Consider the following 19,860-nt stretch of genomic DNA (forward strand, 5'->3'; position numbering starts at 1 on the left):
GTCATTGACATTGGGTCACTCGGTGTTGACGCAAAATCAAGTTTAACAGGCTGTATTTACACTGAATAAACAGACAAGGCTAATTTCAGCTCATGTTAGGTCTTCTGTTTCTGTGCCATGGGTCGTACGCCTATAAGGCAGGTCATTACGGCTCTATTGACACTCTGATTAAGGTTGTTTGTGGTTTGATTGAGGGAGATGCAGGGCTACAGGCCCTCCTAATGAAGGGAACTGTCTCGTCTGGACTCAACATCGACCAATGACACTAATGGATGCTGCCCGTTAAACCCTCCTCTCCAGAGTTATTTGTAAATACCCGCATTTACCAAATTTTTTTGTGATTATTGCGCTGCACTCAATTACTAACAGGGTACATTTCCATTTAAACAACAAACCCTGACTTTAAAAAAAAGAACTGTAAAGAAATACATGTGAATTTTGTGTGTCAGAAAAATAGGTGTGGGCTAGACAGAGGTACAAACACTACCGGTCAAAAGTTTGGGGTCACTTAGAAATACCCTTGTTTTTGAAAGAAAAGCACTTTTTTGGGGTCCATTTTAAAATAACATCAAATTGATCAGAAATACAGTGTAGATATTGTTGTAAATTACTATTGTAGCTGGAACCAGCTGATAAAAAAAGGGGGAATATCTACATAGGCCCATTATCAGCAACCATCACTCCTGTGTTCCAATGGCACGTTGTGTTAGCTAATCCAAGTTTTTCATTTTAAATGGCTAATTCATCATTAGAAAGCCCTTTTGCAATTATGTTAGCACAGCTGAAAACTGGTGTTCTGATTAAAGAAGCAATTAAACTAGTTGAGTATCTGGAGCCTCAGCATTTGTGGGTTCAATTACAGGCTCAAAATGGCTAGAAACAAACACCTTTCTTCTGAAACTCGTCAGTCTATTTTCGAGAAATGAAGGCTGCCAAGAAACTGAAGATCTCGTACAATGCTGTGTACTACTCCCTTCACAGAACAGCTCAAACTGGCTCTAACCAGAATAGAAAGAGGAGTGGGTGGCCCCGGTGCACAACTGAGCAAGAGGACGAGTACATTGGAGTGTCTAGTTTGAGAAACAGACGCCTCACAAGTTCTCAACTTGGCAGCTTCAGTAAATAGTACCTGCAAAACACCAGTCTCAACGTCAACAGTGAAGAGGCGACTCCGGGATGCTGTCTTTCTTTATTTCTGATCAATTTGATGTTATTTTAATGGACCAAAAAATGTGCTTTTCTTTTTAAAAAACAAGGACATTTCTAAGTGACCCCAAACTTTTGAACGGTAGTGTATGTCACATGTATCTCTGACCACGACAGGTTTTTGTTCTCTGACCATGACTCTCTCACAACTCGGTGCCCAAAACGGAAAGGTTCTGGTGGCCTATTTTACTCTGCCAGGGCTCTGAATTGTCTGATTCTACAAAGACTGCCCTGTCTGTGGGAGTCATTTATTATTTCTCACAGTCAAGTAATCTGGTTTTCCAGGAAGTGTCTGCAGCCATAAAGGACCAGTTAATACTGTATTTTCCTCTCTACAGAGGCTAAACAGGTCATTGTGTCTGTTCAAACTCAAAATCAATACCTGCTCTATGGCAGTGTTTCCCAACCCTGGTCCTCGAGCACCCCCATCAGTACACAGTTTCGTTGTAGCCCTCGACAAACACCTCATTCAACTCATTGCGGGCTTGATGATTAGTTGACGAGTTGAATCAGCTATGCTTGTCCAGGGTTGGGAAACACTGCTCTATGGAAACAAAAGTTATTAGAGAACATTGGGGAACAGCTGGTATGAAACTCTGAACCTCATCTTGAATGACTCAACTCAGGCCAGAGCTCTGTTTGCTGTGGACTAGATAGGTTGGCATGTGAGAGTATTCAGGCCAGCCGCTCCCAGACTGTACTTCATGACTAATATTTCAAATAAATACACTGCTCAAAAAAATAAAGGGAACACTTAAACAACACAATGTAACTCCAAGTCAATCACACTTCTGTGATATCAAACTGTCCACTTAGGAAGCAACACTGATTGACAATACATTTCACATGCTGTTGTGCAAATGGAATAGACAAAAGGTGGAAATTATAGGCAATTAGCAAGACACCCCCAATAAAGGAGTGATTCTGCAGGTGGTGAACACAGACCACTTCTCATTCCTATGCTTCCTGGCTGATGTTTTGGTCACTTTTGAATGCTGGCGGTGCTCTCACTCTAGTGGTAGCATGAGACGGAGTCTACAACCCACACAAGTGGCTCAGGTAGTGCAGCTCATCCAGGATGGCACATCAATGCGAGCTGTGGCAAGAAGGTTTGCTGTGTCTGTCAGCGTAGTGTCCAGAGCATGGAGGCGCTACCAGGAGACAGGCCAGTACATCAGGAGACGTGGAGGAGGCCGTAGGAGGGCAACAACCCAGCAGCAGGACCGCTACCTCCGCCTTTGAGCAGGAGGAGCACTGCCAGAGCCCTGCAAAATGACCTCCAGCAGGCCACAAATGTGCATGTGTCAGCATATGGTCTCACAAGGGCTCTGAGGATCTCATCTCGATACCTAATGGCAGTCAAGCATCCTCTGGCGAGCACATGGAGGGCTGTGCGGCCCCACAAAGAAATGCCACCCCACACCATGACTGACCCACCGCCAAACCGGTCATGCTGGAGGATGTTGCAGGCAGCAGAACGTTCTCCACGGCTTCTCCAGACTCTGTCACGTCTGTCACATGTGCTCATGTGCTCTGTGTGAACCTGCTTTCATCTGTGAAGAGCACAGGGCGCCAGTGGCGAATTTGCCAATCTTGGTGTTCTCTGGCAAATGCCAAACGTCCTGCACGGTGTTGGGCTGTAAGCACAACCCCCACCTGTGGATGTCGGGCCCTCATACCACCCTCATGGAGTCTGTTTCTGACCGTTTGAGCAGACACATGCACAGTTGTGGCCTGCTGGAGGTCATTTTGCAGGGCTCTGGCAGTGCTCCTCCTGCTCAAAGGAGGAGGTAGCGGTCTTGCTGCTGGGTTGTTGCCCTCCTACGGCCTCCTCCACGTCTCCTGATGTACTGGCCTGTCTCCTGGTAGCGCCTCCATGCTCTGGACACTACGTTGACAGACACAGCAAACCTTCTTGCCACAGCTCGCATTGATGTGCCATCCTGGATGAGCTGCACTACCTGAGCCACTTGTGTGGGTTGTAGACTCCGTCTCATGCTACCACTAGAGTGAGAGCACCGCCAGCATTCAAAAGTGACCAGAACATCAGCCAGGAAGCATAGGAATGAGAAGTGGTCTGTGGTCACCATCTGCAGAATCACTCCTTTATTGGGGGTGTCTTGCTAATTGCCTATAATTTCCACCTTTTGTCTATTCCATTTGCACAACAGCATGTGAAATGTATTGTCAATCAGTGTTGCTTCCTAAGTGGACAGTTTGATTTCACAGAAGTGTGATTGACTTGGAGCTACATTGTGTTGTTTAAGTGTTCCCTTTATTTTTTTGAGCAGTGTATTTTTATTATGTGTGTTTTTAAAATGCCGGGCAGTTAATTTAGTATGTTTTTGTTTTGAAGTCAGGGAGAGCAATGATATGTGAAAAAATGAACACTCCACACAATTTGTTTAGATCTTCCACTTCTCTAGCAATCCTACCGGGATCTGGTGAATCCAATATCCTTCTATCGGAATACCTCTTCCCATTTGTCAAGTTTGCAAATAAAATACTGCAGTTTCAAATGAAATCAAGAACCTTTGGGAAACGGCAGCACTCCAAAATGTTTTTAAAGCAGACAAAACTACGTCGCCTCATTTCACGTTTTTTATTTTTTTTAAATGGCCGTGCAAGGTAATGCGTTTCCGCAGTTATGCCTTCATCAGATGCATAATTTGATGCTCTGAAGGCATAACTTCCGGAAAGCGTGTTAGCCTGGCCAAAAATAAAAAGATGAAACGAGGTAACGTCTTTTAAAAATTTTTAAAAAACACATTTGAGTGCAGATGTTGTTCTTGAACTTGGGATTTCATTTGAAGCCATTGTCACATATGGCAGACCATCCAGCTAATAAAGCGATAGCGCACCTGTTACCCACTAGAAAATACTGTAGCTCTCAGCAACAGCTGAGAAGGGGCACTCTTCTCTCTCCACTGTTGATAATTATGTTTCGTCTCCCATCTTAGGAGGACCCGTAATTACCTTAACCAGGGAATTAAATTGGGAGGAAATAATGTTATCTTTTCTTTGAAGGATAGGCTACACAAACACACCTACACTCCCACCCACGCACACACACAGATACAGACATGCACACAGAAACACACACAGATACAGACATGCACACAGATACAGACATGCACACAGAAACACACACAGATACAGACATGCACACAGAAACAAACAAACAAACATAAGAGAAAAGGAAAAAAGTTGATTCCTACAATTTTGAAAAGGAAATTACAGCTGATGATGAAAGGATGTCCGGTTTTCATGGCGCGCCTAAGAAATCAATGCACCATACAATCAAATCAAATAATTTTTCATTTGCGCCGAATACAACCGGTGCAGACTTTACCGTAATCTTCTTGCGTACGAGCCCTTCCCCAACAATGCAGAGTAAAAAAGTAAAACCATTTGCTATATTAAAAAAGGAAATTGTAACATAATACAATAACGAGGCTATATACAACCAATATCAGTACCGAGTCATTCTGCAGGGGTACGAGGTAGAGGTAAAATGTACATGTAGGCAGGGTTAAAAGTGACTAGGAAATCAGGATGGATAATAAATAGAGTACCAGAAGCGTATGTGAAGAGCTTGAAAGTGTGTCTGTTTTAGAATTTTTGAGGTGAGAATTTGACAGGGTGCAAATAACGACGAGCAGAGGAAGAGAGTGAGCAACTCAATTTGCACTCACTGACTGGCCTCTTTCTTTTCTTATGTTTAAAATATGAGATCTGCCTGGGGAGTGGAGTACCTCTCTGTACCACTCCAGCTGAGTTACAGCTCAGCTACGTTAGGAAGAGAAATGGAGACTGAGAAAATTTGAGGCAAATGAAGACTAGATTTATATGGATCACCAAACTAGGCTTTATCAGCACTACCAATGGGCTTCAGATTGCTATAAGGTTCACCAGAAAATAATGGTTGTGGGCGTTTTTGTTAATTGAGACAAACTGGTTTGCCAATGTTGCCTTCCACTTCCCTCGTTTCCATAACTCCGAAGAGAGCGTCTGTTTTTTGGAGTGCTACCCTCCAACGCTTTTCTGTTGAACAAAAAGGTGACGGTTTATTTGTAATGTAAATAATGTGTGGGGGAAGTAGAGCTCTTCTCCATGGGGAATCAACATTAGAGAGAGAGACTGACTGACTTCACTGATCATATTAAATGTTGTTATTGATGTTACCTGGCAACTGATAATTGATATGACCTTTGACTGTTGGCACACCTCTGGCTGAAATTCTACTCTGAATGTACATGAAGTCGAGCAACATTCAGTGCAGTACATAGCATCGAGTGCAACAGTTATTCTATAGGTCTATCAGTGAGTGACAGGAGAGCCCATCTGGTTTGCACTGCTGTCAGTGAACCGTGGCGGATCGATGAGTCATTCTTCCAGGTTTCTTATAATAGAGATGTACATGTAGTGTCAGACCGTCCTGGCATTTTGGAAAACGTTACTTTTAATATCACACCTAATGGTCTCAAATCAAATTTTATTTGTCACATGCGCCGACTACAAGTGTACACCTTACCGTGAAATGCTTACTTACAAGATCCTTAACAAACAATGCAGTTCAAGAAATAGAGTTTAGAAAATATTTACTAAATAAACGAGTCTTTATTTTTTTATATATATATAAAAAAAAAAAATCTAACACAAAAAAAGTAACACAATAAATGTACATAACAATATGGTTTGCTGTTTAAGAACACGTCAGTCTATACTGTATGACCACCCTATCCCATGCTGCCTGAAATGAAACCAGAAGGGATGATGATGATGGAGAGAGAGAGAGAGCGTGGGCACACTCTCCAACCCCACTTCTGAGTGGGCTTCAGTTTCGACGGCACGACTCACATTTGGATATAGGTGAGTGGCGAGGGGGGGGGGGGGCCTAGCTGCTGAAGGGAGCCCACACACAGAACGCCCATTCTTGGCAGAGGTCCAAGCTTACCACGAGGGGATGTTTCTGTATTGTGTACACTGTACGGAGAAATAAACACAGAACAGCTGACTTCAGTGAAACAGCCGTAGCATCTCTCTCTCTACTCTCAGGATTAGACTACAGTGAATTAATGAAGCGTTGTCCTAGCAAGGTTATCGTGTTTTCTGGGCTGTCCATCTCAGTTCTGTTCTAATGGCAGATGAATGACAAGACGGCTGCTGTAACTGTACTGAAGCGCTGTCTTCGGGTGTTATTGACTGTGTTTAGCACATTGCGTTGACAGTCGACAGTTTATACAAGTCTTAGTCGTTGTAAGAACCCCAAGGAATATGTGGGGTTCCTTAACTGAGTAATCTCCAGGTTGTTCTAGGTAAATGCCCTTTCTGCAATATGTGAAGCGTTGACATACTGCACCCAGGTAGGAAGCAGCTGTGGTTCAGCTCCTCGTTAGAAAGCCTCAGGGATATTCTGCTGTATAACTCTGGCTCGGCAGAATTCTCCACTGCTGTAGTTTGACCCTCCAAAGTGCGGTCTCGCGTCGTGCATTACATATCCCCGTTTCTTATTCTGCATGATGTTCTTTCAGCTGCCGTACAGTATACTTACACACCACTTGTATGTACCTCTTTTTATTTCAGACTTGCGCCTGTGGCGATCAGTAAAGTGTAGTGTCTCTTTTGTCCTCTCTGCCACTGAAGAGGTTGTCACGTAATAGTAAGTGTTGGACTCAGATGGAGGTTTTGATGTGCCGCTGGGTCAGATCGCCGGCCTTTCGACCCAGCTTGCAGCACCCCAGGACGCTAAGAGTCCTGATGAGACCGAGTCTGTCAGTTGCTTTTACCTGTCAGCCTATCTGAGAGCCGGAAGTCTGCCTCGGACAAAGTGGATGGTTTATTCGTGAGCACGGAGATGAGGGTGTGACAGGAAGATTATTGAAAAGGAAAAGGCGCAGCGCTCGCTCACCATTTAAAAAAAAAAAAAAACTTTTATTTGAGCAGATATTAAAAGCGTGACGTTTTGCCTTTCATCAATGGCTTTCAATGGTGACAGAAAGAGACCACTTTCTAATAGGATATGTGTTTTAGACCAAAATAATAATGGAGGCTACACACAGCCATGTTTTTAGGGCTATGTGTTATTTTCTTCCATGAACTATGTGGGGAAATTGTTAGTCTTTTAGGTGATGGTCTGATTATCAGATTTGTTCTGCTCACAAGGTGGTTTATTCAGTCTGCTGCTTGTTCTGCTTCAGCAGGTCATGGTAACTTGGCAGGAACTGGAATGTAAATGAGCTAGGCCTATTGAAAGACGTATGGCAAAGTAGGTTATTTCTTGCCGATTGGATTGGAATAGTACAAGAGAGCTCGGGAATGTTCTAATATGGAACATTGATTAGCAGCATGACCTTATTCAATGAAATATGGGACATTTATTACACACGTTTTGTTTGCCTTATACAAGATCCTCTCGGAAACAAGATGACACATATGAAGACTTATCCTATCTTAAAATTGGTGATTCCCCCACCCACCTTGTCACATCTTAGCGTGGTCCCAGATCTGTTTGGGCTGTCTTGCCAGCACCTATGGTCGTTGTCGTTACCAAACCTAGTTGGTCCATGGGTGGAGATGATATACAATGCCCTCTAGTGGATATAGTTTGAAAGACATGAAATGTCCTGAAGTGACCCTGAAATGTTAATTTGTTGAGTGACAATGGTCACCTGTGCTTTTAAGCCAGATGTGCATTTAAAAGGAGTAGGTTATAAGTACTTCAAGGCCTTATCTCTCTTTTTTTCCCACAGACCAAATGAGTCTGTGAATAAATGCACAGGGCCATTGATGAGAGAGGGAGGGAGAAAGGGAGAGGGACGGAGAGAGGGAGAGGGAGACGTGGGGTAGAAAGGGGAGGGGGAGATTCTCTTTCATCAGGAGAACATAAGAGACTGAGAGCGGAACCCTTTGGTCGGCAGAAATTGGCTAACAATTCAGATGAAAGTCTAGGGCAAAACATACACATGTATCATGTCTAGCTAACAAGAGAGACTGTACAGAGAAACAAAATGGAGAGCCATCCTGCGGGACATGCATCACTCCACCTTCCCTCACCATCTACTCTCATCTTTGATCATCTACACGTGTGTGTGTGTTGCATGTACTAATTAAGTAATTTAGCAATGTTGGTGGATTTTCTTTCACCCGTAATTGACTTCATTATTGGGATTCATGCCTTGCCGGTGTTAAAATCGAGCCTGGTGTGACTCTGAGGTCAGTGACTCAACAAATAATTGCTCAATTTCCAAACCGCTCTGGCAGCAGGGCGTGAACGCACAGCACAGTACAGTCAGAGAGGGAGTCAGAGCTCAGACTAGTTGTTCTTTTCGCAGCAGTGATCTGAGTGGCACTTGGCTCAATGCAGCTATCTCTCTGTGGTCTATGAGACTGCTAACCCATCTCATTGTTCCTCACTTTAGCCTCCTTCAAATTCAGTCAGCATTTCTCAAGGAGCCGGCATGTGAATATCTTGCCGCCCTAAGCTTCACACACTTAAACAGCTGAAGTAGCATAAGGTCAGTGTAACGCATACTCATTAAACTTTTCTGATGGTAACGTCTGACGGTAGAAAGCTTCGAGGATAAGGGATTATGTTAGATGCTATGCCGTGGACACTACACATTACGAAGAGCTACTGTGTTCCATGCTGACATATGAGACAGACCTTCTGTAATATACACTGAACGAAAAAATATAAACACAACATGTAGAGTGTTGATCCAATGTTTCATGAGCTGAAATATAAGATCCCAGAAATGTTCCATACCCATAAAAAAGCTTATTTCTCTCAAATGTTGCACACGCATTTGTTTACTCCCCTGGTAGTGAGCATTCCTACTTTGCCAAGATCCACCTGACTGGTGTGGCATATCAATAAGCGGATTAAACAGCATGATCATTACACAGGTGCACCTTGTGCTGGGAACAATAAATGGCCACTCTACAATGCAACAGATGTTTTGAGGGAATATCTGCAGGAATATCCACCAAAGCTGTTGCCAGACCAATGTCGTTTTACAGAATTTGGCAGTACGTTCAACCAGCCTGACATCCACAAACCACGTGTAACCACACCATCCCAGGACCTCCACATTCGGCTTCTTCACTTGCGGGATCGTCTGAGACCAGCCACCCGGACAGCCGGTGAAACTGTGGTTTTGCACAACCGAAGGATTTCTTCACAAACTGTCAGAAACCGTCTCAGGGAAGATCACCTGTGTGCTCGTTGTCCTCACCAGTTTGGCGTTGTAACCAACATCTTCAGTGGGCAAATGCTCACCTTCCATGGCCACTGGCATGCTAAAGAAGGTTGCTCTTCACGGATAAATCCCGGTTTCAACTGTACAGGGCAGATGGTGTCGTGTGGGCGAGCGGTTTGCTGATGTCAACATTGTGAACAGAGTGCCTCATAGTGGTGGTGGGGTTATGGTATGGGCAGTCATAAGCTACAGACAACAAACACAATTGCATTTTTATTGATGGCAATTTGAATGGACAGAGATACCGTGACGAGATCCTGAGGCCCGTTGTTGTGCCATTCCAGTGCCGCCATCACCTCATGTTTCTGCACGGTCCCATTTCCCAAGGATCTGTACACAATTCCTGTAAGCTGAAAATGTACCAGTTCTTCCATGGCCTGCATACTTACCAAACATGTCACCCATTGAGCATTTTTGGGATGCTCTGGATCAACGTGTATGACAGAGTTCTAGTTCCCACCAATATCCAGCAACTTAGCACAGCTATTGAAGAGGAGTGGGACAACATTCTATAGACCACAATCAATAGCCTGAGCAACTCTATGCGAAAGAGATGTCTCTGCATGAGGCACACCAGATACTGACTGGATTTCCGATCTACGCCCCTACCTTAAAAAAAGATATTAAAAAAAGATATCTGTGACCAACTGATGCATATCTGTATTCCCAGTCGTGATATCCATAGATTAGGGCCTAATGAATTCAATTTATTGAGTTCCTTATATAAACTGTAACTTTGAATTTGGTGCATGTTTTATGATTTTGTTCAGTGTAGCTATACCCCCAATCGATCAAAACCTAGAGCCAAACTAGTCTGTTCGTCTCAACCACTTTAGCGAACATTGATTATTACTCACGTAACCACGGTTCTATGACCTAAGCATCGCATTCACTTGACTACTTAAAAATCCACCGCGTGCTGCTTTTAATCTGCTGGTGGGATGGATCCAGCCCGGTGGGCATATTTTGCCCAGGACTGATCTATATGATGATAGGGCATCAGGTTGTCCCTGTCCCTAACTCTGATCTCAGACCTGAAGAGATAAGAGACCAGATGGTCACCATGACAGATGTCGGTCTTAGCTTTTTCTCTTTTTATGTTCTGCCTATCCTCTCTGTTTCTCACCCACATTTCCTGTGTCTGTCTGTCTCTCTCACATTCTCTTACTCATGTTGTCTTTTACAGCAATCACTTTTCACATGTAAGGTGGTGCAGCAGCCCGGTCTGCTCTGCTCCTCGTCTTTCTGCTCACACAGCGCTACACCATCAGCCAGGAATGCAAGCTAAATCAAGGAGGCTGGGAGACAAACGAAGATATCTCTCCCCTCCATCCTCTCACTTCCAACTGTTTATAGTTGTAATACGTGTGCCAAGCAATAAGTGACATTCAACTAAACTTGTCTGCCCATTAGCTTTTACAATTGCGATACCGTCCAATCCGGGAATACAACTCTGAGGTCAAAAGTTTAGGCATACTGTAACTGTACTGTAGGATTCAAGGCCTTTCATTTTTAGTGCTACATGCTGTATAAATTTTCTCATTGCCCTCCCCATCAACTATCAAAGATAAACATTGGGGGTAGCGGGAATGTCCTCCAGCTGTCTAAAAATAGCCAGCAACTTAATCAGTTTGGCCATGTTTTATTTTTACCATGTTTTTGGCATGCTCTCCCCTTGCGTGCGTGCACTCTCTCTCTCTCCCTCACACACTCTCACACTCTCACTCTCACTCACTCACTTACTGGCTTATGTCACAAGCCATGAGGAAGTCATGAAACAGGAAGTGAGCAGAAGTGAACGGGGTGGGGGGGAGAAATAAGATAGTCCTGAGAGACAGACGGCGCAGTTGTCAGTTGGACTGGAGCTCCGTAACTCGTTGCTAGGTTTGTGTTGGGGGCTGACACAGGAATGCTAGACAGGACAAGGAAGACTGCTCTTTGGTGAGCCGCCGCAAAGGAAGCCAGAGAGGGGACTACGGACTGGATATGTGGGGTCACCGGGGGAAGTGGGACGTCCCTCCAACCCCTCCGCTTGCCCCCACTCACAGGTAGTGGTGTGTGCTCTTTACTTCCCCTTTTGGTGTTTTGGTCACAAACCACCAATGGCCAGAACGTACTATGGAAACATTTCTCTATATTTTGGTTTGATTTGTTCAGTGGGACTTTTGGTTTAGTATGTCTAAGAGTATACTCAGTAATGCTTTACCTGGGTTATAGATGCTGAACACTAAGATGGCGTGTTGGAGATAATCTATATTTTCTGTGTTTTGACAGAAAAGGAAGTTGAGGCTGTGTCGAACTTAGAAATGTACTTTTGCAGCGTCCGCTTATAAGTAGCTTGGCCATCCAGCAGGGTGGGATTCATTTATGACATTAAACAGGGCTGTATAAACGTTCCAGAAAGTTGTCCATTATCCCGGGAATTTGACTGGGATGAACCGGGTGAAGACTAATGTCATGCAATGCTGAAGTTGTGCTGTTTTGGGATGATGCTGCTTCTATGACAGTGGGCAATAGTCAAGGCCTGAATGTTTGTTTTGTTCAGGGAAAAGGAGCAGTTTATAGTTCTCATTTCTGCAACATCTGACTTCTGCTCATTTAGATTGGTTGCACAATTCTCCATAAAAAAAGGTGTATATCGTAACATTCACACTTCCTTTGTATATTATCCCCATTTGTCTTAAGACTTTTCAGTCATCTTAATGCGCCCACGTTATATTTACTTAGTACAGGAGGGTGAGTCATTGATTCACCCCTGGGGAGAAATGTAACTCAGTTGCACAACATACCCATGGGGGGGCGCCCTAAACCTCTACTTGTTTCGTTCTGTATCTCCATCTGCTTCTCGGTCTGTCTCGCTTTCTGGGTTTCTGTTTGGTCACGGCGTCATCCGTCATTAGTTGTATAACTGCTGTTCTTTTCACTGTATGCCCTTCTGCCTCAAAGATGGCGTTACTTAACTAGAGGCAATATAGCGGTAATGCACTGTTTTATACAGTAGGCCCATGGTGTGACGCGTTTTCTGTCTGTGACAATTCCATTCTTGGTATAAACGTTCCTATTCTCTTTGAGCTGTCGTGGATCTTCTATTTATGACCGTTGAAACCAGGTTGTGTGTTGCTGTTTGCATCCTTCCACCTCATGTAACACAGCTGAGGGGTATACTAAAAAGGAGGATCAATGAGTTAACCGGCTAACTTTTGATAAACAACCAGAAATAATTACTACTACAAAAAAGAAGCTAAACATAGATATGTATTTTTGGTTGTTGAGTCAATTAGATCATGCCCATTTCAAGCTGATCTTTCTTTAAAAAATAAAGTCATTTCCAAATATTTAGGCAAGTTAGCTAATTGATCCTACTTTGTTGTAAACCCTTCTGATGGAAAGAACTAGGACCAAAACAAAAGCGAATGGAAGAATAGCAGGAAACACCTTGCGGTTCAGTTGTAAAGTGAGTACAACTCCCCCGCTGGTGACATCACTTCCTTCCTGTCAAAGTAGTAGAAAGTGACAACAGGACAGAGAGAGGGGCCATGCTGCTGCTAGTCCCCTAAACTGCCCAGGAATGTGGATGTTTTGGGTGGACCTAAAATAAAATCATGCTTATCTATTTACTTGTTGACAGATCAGCCACTTTGCTGTCTGTGGACTCTGCACTCCTTGTATTTACTGCATAGCCACAATGTAGTAGCCATGCGGTGGCCTGTGTTTTCAAGTGGGATATTCTGATTTTATTCAATCTGCACAGTAAAAGTTGTCTGCTCAGTGCTCAGTATGAGGCCTTCTCCCTCAACCCCACAGGTCCTGGGGTGCTTCCCAATAATCTGTCTGCTTCTCTACATTCCTGTCCCAGTCTACCTCTACCCCTCAAATGCTCCCCCCTCTCCTCCTGGGATATACCAGCCTCAGCATGAATTGCAGCTCTGTTTGGCCCCTTCTAATAGAGCTCACCAGCTCGTAGTCCTAAAAAATGGAAATGAGTTAGCATCATGAGTTTTTTTTTCTTTTCTACCATTCGTTGGCCATTACTATGGGGGAAATGAATGAGGTTTTGGGATAAACACTGAAAATAAGCTCTGCGGTTAACACAGGGTTAGGAGATATTTTCTGTTTTGTTCTATGACATAATATCAGTCAGTTAAAAGGACCTTTATGATTTATGAAACCTTTGTGTGCTTTTTTGGATGATCTAAATGATAAAAAAATAAATAATAATGATGTAAGCTGATGAGGATTCTCATAGAACAAAAAGTATAAAATGTCTTAAGCCTGTGTTTAACACAGATCTTGTTTTCTGCAATTATCCCAAAATCCTATTCATTTCCACATAGGCTTTGGGAAAAAAAACATGATAGTTTTGCCTGCAAAAACAAACCATTACTATTGCTCTATATGGTCAGCTAATTTAATGACCAACTGACCACATCTACTGCGATCCCAATCACAGAGCCTTCTATAATGTAAAGGACTGCTGTCTCGTAGTTTGATAAGATGTTCCCAGTTATCGTCATCATACCTCACAAGCTGACTTTTTTTTAATGGAAATCTCAAATATATCAATGTGCATTCGGAAAGTATTCAGTTCCCTTTTTCCACATTTGTTAGGTTTCAGCCTTATTCTAAAATTGATTGGGAAAAAAATTCCCCTCATCAATCTACACACAATACCCCATCATGACAAAGCAAAAACAGATTTTTAGAAAATTTTGCTAATTTATATAAAATCACATTTACATAAGTATTCAGACCCTTTGCTCAAAACCTTGTTGAAGCGCCTCGAGTCTTCTTGGGTATGACGATACAAGCTTGGCGCGTCTGTATTTGGTGAGTTTCTCCCGTTTCTTTTCTGCAGATCCTCTCAAGCTCTCAGGTTGGATGTGGAGCGTCTCTGCAGACCTATTTTCAGGTCTCTCCAGAGATGTTCGATCGGGTTCAAGTCCGGGCTCTGGCTGGGCCACTCGAGGACATTCAAAGACTTGCCCAAAGCCAGTCCTGCGTTGTCTTGGCTGTGTGCTTAGGGTTGTTGTCCTGTTGGAAGTTGAACCTTTGCCCCAGTCTGAGAACCTGCTCCAGAGTGCTCAGGACTTCATCAAGGATCTCTCTGACTTTGCTCTGTTCATCTTTCCCTCGATCCTAAATAGTCTCAGTCCCTGCCGCTGAAAAACATCCCCACAGCGTGATGCTGCCGCCACCATGTTTCACCATAGGGATAGTGCCAGGTTTCCTTCAGATGTGACGCTTGGCATTCAGGCCAAAGAGTTCAATCTTGGTTTCATCAGACCAGAGAATCAAGTTTCTCATGGTCTGAGAGTCTTTAGGTACCTTTTGGCAAACTCCAAGCGGGCTGTCATGCCTTTCACTGAGGAGTGGCTTCCGTCTGGCCGCTCTACCATAAAGGCCTGGTTGGTGGAGTGCTGCAGAGATGGTTGTCCTTAGAAGATTCTCCTATGTCCACAGAGGAACTCTGACAGACCTCCAGAGTGACCATCGGGTTCTTGGTCTAGGAAGAGTCTTGGTGGTTCCAAACTAATTCCATTTAAGAATGATGGAGGCAACTGTTCTTGGGGACCTTCAATGCTGCAGAAATCATTTGGTACCCTTCCCCAGATCTGTGCCTCGACACAATCCTGTCTCGGAACTCTACGGACAATTCCTTCAACATAATGGCTTGGTTTTTGCTCTGACATGCACTGTCAACTGTGGGACCTTATATAGACAGGTGTGTGCCTTTCTAAATCAGGTCCAATCAATTGAATTTACCACAGTTGGACTCCAATCAAGTTGTAGAAACATCCAAAGGATGATCAATGGAAACAGGATGCACCTGAGCTCAATTTCGAGTCGCATAGCAAAGTGTCTGAATTCTTGTAAATAAACAAACATTTGCAAAAATAAAAAATGTTTTCGCTTTGTTATTATGGGGTATTGTGTGTAGATTGATGAAGGAAAAATGTAATTTAATCAATTTTAGAATAAGACTAACTATACAACGTGGAAAAAGTGAAGGGGTCTGAATACTTTTCGAAGGCACTTTATCATGAAATATTGACCAACTATGAAATATTGCTGAGATATTGACCTATGATAATGTTTGTTATAAAGACACTGCAACACGGACAGAAGACACTTGCTGTTTGAACCGCAGGGGATGAAAGGACTCTCCACAGAAACAGCCCACCCCCATAATGTAATTGGGGCGTGACGTGGCCCCAGATAGCAAGGCAGTCCAGAGCCATCATTATTCACTGAATTTAAAGAGAGACCTTTTCCAGCTCCCCATATCCTGGACCTATCGCTTCCTAATTGATACAGTTAACTGCATTGTGGTCCATTAGGCTGAGACTGTGCCTGGTGTGGTCCATTAGGCTGAGACTGTGCCTGGTTTGGCCAGTGTTGAGGGGGGTGCAGAGTTGGGAGGGGATGATCAGAGCCTCCTAAGCCTGGACCTGCTGCTAATCACTAATCAGTGAGGTTCCTCTTCTCTAGCCCTCGATGGTGCGACTCACATTAACACAAAACTCTCAATTGCACATGTAGTAATATATGTGTAGTAGTAACATCAACCGTTGTCTTGCTTGGTAGCCTATGTCTGGCTTAGTAACGTGGTAGTTGCTTGAGGTTCTTGTAGGAATCTTGTATATTTCCTCACTGTTGTTTTGTGACTAATAGGTCGTCTGGTGGACTAACTGGAGCCCCATATCCAGCCCCGTCTGTGTGGCGCTCCCGTCTCTCTTCCTCCCCGTGGCATGATGCATTATTGAAGCAGAGGGCGCTCTAAAACCTGGGGATTGATTCGCTTGATTAGAGAGGGGAGCAGGGGGAGGAACGTGTGTGTGTGTGTGAGAGAGATGTGGTATTCGGTCTGGCTTTGATCCCCGAGAATGAAGCTGAACGAACACATTCTAGAGATGCTGAGTCTGTTGAAAACCCTATTTTTACATGGTTTATTTGAAAGATATTCCCATTGAGGACAAATAAACGAATTAACAGGGCTGGGGAGGTCCTATTTTCTGCTCAGCAGACACAGAGAAGCCTGTTTGTGGGGATCCTCTGATGGCGTCAGTCCGGGGTCTCCTTCAAATGGTCATTTGTTGACTCATATCCCTGCATGATGGTGGGTGGACACTTTCCTCTGATTATCTCAAATTGCTGTGACTGTAAGAGGCAGATAATCACTATTTGTGTGTGAGAGTCTGTTACTTTTGACCATAGATAGAGAGTGGGATAAAGAGGTACAAAAATAAATGGGAGGTGGGGGTAAAGAGAAGGCGATGGAGAGAGAGAGAGGACTCCGAGCTGAGGTTGTTACATCATAGATGCCACAGTTGAAATGTTCTGATCAGACAGAGTCAAGTTTGTGCTATAACCGTTATCAGCTGACTCAGGGCTGGATGAGGAACAGCTGAGCACAGCAGTGTTGCCGCATTGCACTCTACAGCGTGCGTTTTAAGCCATACCAAATGGATGGCGTGGGTTTGAGTAGGCTGGCAACTGAACATGCTGCAGAGCTTGGTGCCAACGCTGGAAATTCTTATCCACACACAGAAATGTGCACAATCGACTGGACCAACAAATAGAACATTAGACAACACACACACGCATGCACACACACCCCATCCATCTAGATTCTCTCCACCCCTGTCTGTGTATCTGGGGACAGTTTTATGGGACTGTCCCTCAGAGCCACATCCTGATGTCACTGTGCTCCGGACTCCACTAATTGTATGTGGCTTTTCTATCTTGTTAACACACAGGGGGGAAAACACTGTGTATAGGCTGGGTTTTTGTGAGTGAGCCGAAGCAACTTGGCGACTGAGCGAAAACAAGCAGGCTGGCTGCGTCAGTGGGAAGTGTCTAGCACAATACTCACCCTTCCACACTGACAGGCAAGCAGGCACAGGGAGTTTGCCGTACTCCCACACCACACAGGGCTTATGGAGGAGTGTCCTGGGCTCTCCTTCTCCTCCCCCTCCTTCTCCCTATCTCTCATGTATTTCTAATGAACCAACAGTGGATGGCCATGCATCTGCTTCCCACCTCAGGCCGATCTGTTCAGAGAGAGAGAGGAGGAGGAGAGAAAATGTGTGTGAGGAGTAAGAGAGCGGGGGAGAGAGAGAGAGCTTTCTAAGAGACAGCTACTAAACATATAGCGAGGGGAGTGTACAAGCTACACACTGAAAGACAGGAAAACAGTCAGGCAGCTGAGTAGGCACCTATGCTTGGGGTCCTATGAGTGCCTCTTCTGGATTTGACACTTCCTGGACTGTTGCAGTCCTGAGAGAGGGAGCCGACTGAGCTGTGTGAGTGCATAATTGAGCGTGAGCAGCAGGGAGAGCAGTACGGACAGCGGAGGATCAGAGAAACGGGAGACCGAGGTTCTCGGAGGCGGGGGGGGGGGGAGTGAAGTGAGAGAAGGAGGAGAGGGGAGGAAAAAAGGAATGAAGGAAACAACAATCAACTACAAGCTCCTAAGAAACAACCTCTGCTTGAAGCCAATGGATCAAAGACTCAGGGATTGAACTCTGCAGCAGGACTTAACTTCCTGAGGAAGTGTGCTGGTGGAACTTGAGGAAAAGAGAAAGGGAGAGACAAAGAGGATTACAGGACATAGCTCAAACAATGACCTCTCCCTCCGGTGGAATGGGAAGCTTACTCCACATGGAGGCTAATCAGGATCTGGGTGCCTAAGCATCTCTGACTTTTCTCTTCTCTGTTATCTTGTTTGGTCTATGCAGGGTGGGAGGGACTGAGGTAAGCCCTGTAGAGCTCCGCTAGACTGTTTACTCTATTTTACGTGGGTATTTACTATTGAGAATTGTTGTCATTTTTTGCTGTGGCTACAGCCATGAGGACTTTGTGACTCCTGGAGCACTATTAAGCCCCTACTCTGGAGTGGACCTGCGTTAGTGGCTGACGGAGAGACTGCCATGGAGCAACAGTGTGACCAGGGGGCAGGGCCTGGGCTGGCCGGGTCCGACTCAAATCCGGGCTCCCTGAGGGAAGGAGAGGGTGCCGTCGCCACCACCTCCGCCTCCTCTTCCAACTCAGACCTGCCCTCCACCCTCTTACCTGATGGGGAGCACCCGGACACAGGCCGAAGGGAAAGCAAACCCTTCACTGGCCTCAAACTGTTCGGCAGGAGGTAAGGCACAGACCAACCTCTCACTAAGCCACTGAAGTGCATTGATCACAATGCTGTGGTGGCTGTACATGTTCTGTGCTTGATTTGATTCCTGGATGCTCACTTACTAGTAGTAGTAGCAACAGGTGTGAGTTTCCAGTACATGCCAATAATGACTGTGCTGTACGTGTGAGCGGGTTAGTATCCATGCAGTTGTCCCTCGCAGGCAGCTGTAGTACTGGTGTTTGCGTTCCTCACTCACGTGTGTGTGTTGTGATTACTGTATGGGGGATTGATCTGTGCCTCTATGTCTATACAGTACAGCTTGGTCTGCTTTTGGTCTGACCTTGATGTACAGTCCACACACTAATCGAAGACTAGTTTTGTCGTTTCCAACCATTGCATACCCTGTCGCTGAGTGTTGCACCGCAACACCATGGCATAAATGAAGGACTCACGGTACAGTATTACTAGTCGGCGAAACACTACCTGGGTAGGCTACAGCATGGGATGCACTTTGCCCAAACTAGCTTCGAAGGAGTGAAAACATGTAGGAGGCAACGAATGCAGAGATTAGCAGTAAAAACAGTCGAGGATTGATTTAGTAAGAGTGAGTGATTGTTTCCATTGCCAGAAGAGTCGAGCTTGATTAGGAAACTCTGATCATCTCCTCTGCTCTCTGAGAGGGTGTGCGACTCATTCTCCTCATAACACAATCACGGTCACACGGTGGTGTCACAATGTGTCCCCATGGTCATAACACACATCGAGAGACAACGCCAACGTCATATCCCAAAATGTCACCTGCCAGTCGCGGTGACCTTGCACCAGATTCAGTGACAACATTCATCCTATTGTCATACTAGCGTCTTACTACTACTCTGTCATGCACATCTATCTCTGGTATGCCGTCCGCTGTTCTTTTACTTCTCTGCTTGTAACCCACAGGTGGCTAGGGCCAGTGATACTTCGAGGCCTTTTGCACCCTCCGAGCAGAACGCGAATGTTACACGTCTCTCTCACCGAGAGGTTATTTTTAAACCTAATTAGCTGCTCTTCCCCCCCCCCCTGCCTTCCCTGAGAACCTTCAAAGCACAATCACAAGATGAAAAGATGAAAGATTTCCAGAGATGAAGTTTGGGCTAGTCTGAGCCAGGGCGCTGAGACCCGTGTGATGGAGTTTAGATGCGTGTTGGTCCACAGACTGTTGGCTGGTGATTACAGAGGGAGATGTGATTCAGATCAATCAGTCACAATGGTCACTTACCA

At 44.8% G+C, this 19,860-nt stretch overlaps 1 protein-coding gene across 6 annotated transcripts in view; it reads left to right on the forward strand.

Moving 5' to 3' along the window:
* The window catches only part of LOC129834229 (diacylglycerol kinase zeta-like), a 134,853-nt gene that overhangs the window by 8,353 nt on the left and 106,640 nt on the right, over window positions 1–19,860 (forward strand). For 2 of the 6 annotated variants that reach the window (XM_055898998.1, XM_055899000.1), the window contains exon 1: window positions 17,479–18,612. The exons of 3 other annotated variants lie outside the window; for them this stretch is intronic. In XM_055898998.1, the coding sequence (XP_055754973.1) occupies window positions 18,398–18,612 (215 nt within the window). In that variant the 5' untranslated portion in view covers window positions 17,479–18,397. Of the gene's footprint in view, window positions 1–11,320; window positions 11,516–17,478; window positions 18,613–19,860 lie in introns of those variants that run through there. One more of the 6 variants, XM_055899001.1, reaches the window with a different exon arrangement.

Source organism: Salvelinus fontinalis, chromosome 35 (assembly GCF_029448725.1).
Source record: "Salvelinus fontinalis isolate EN_2023a chromosome 35, ASM2944872v1, whole genome shotgun sequence".
NCBI classification, from domain to species: domain Eukaryota; kingdom Metazoa; phylum Chordata; class Actinopteri; order Salmoniformes; family Salmonidae; genus Salvelinus; species Salvelinus fontinalis.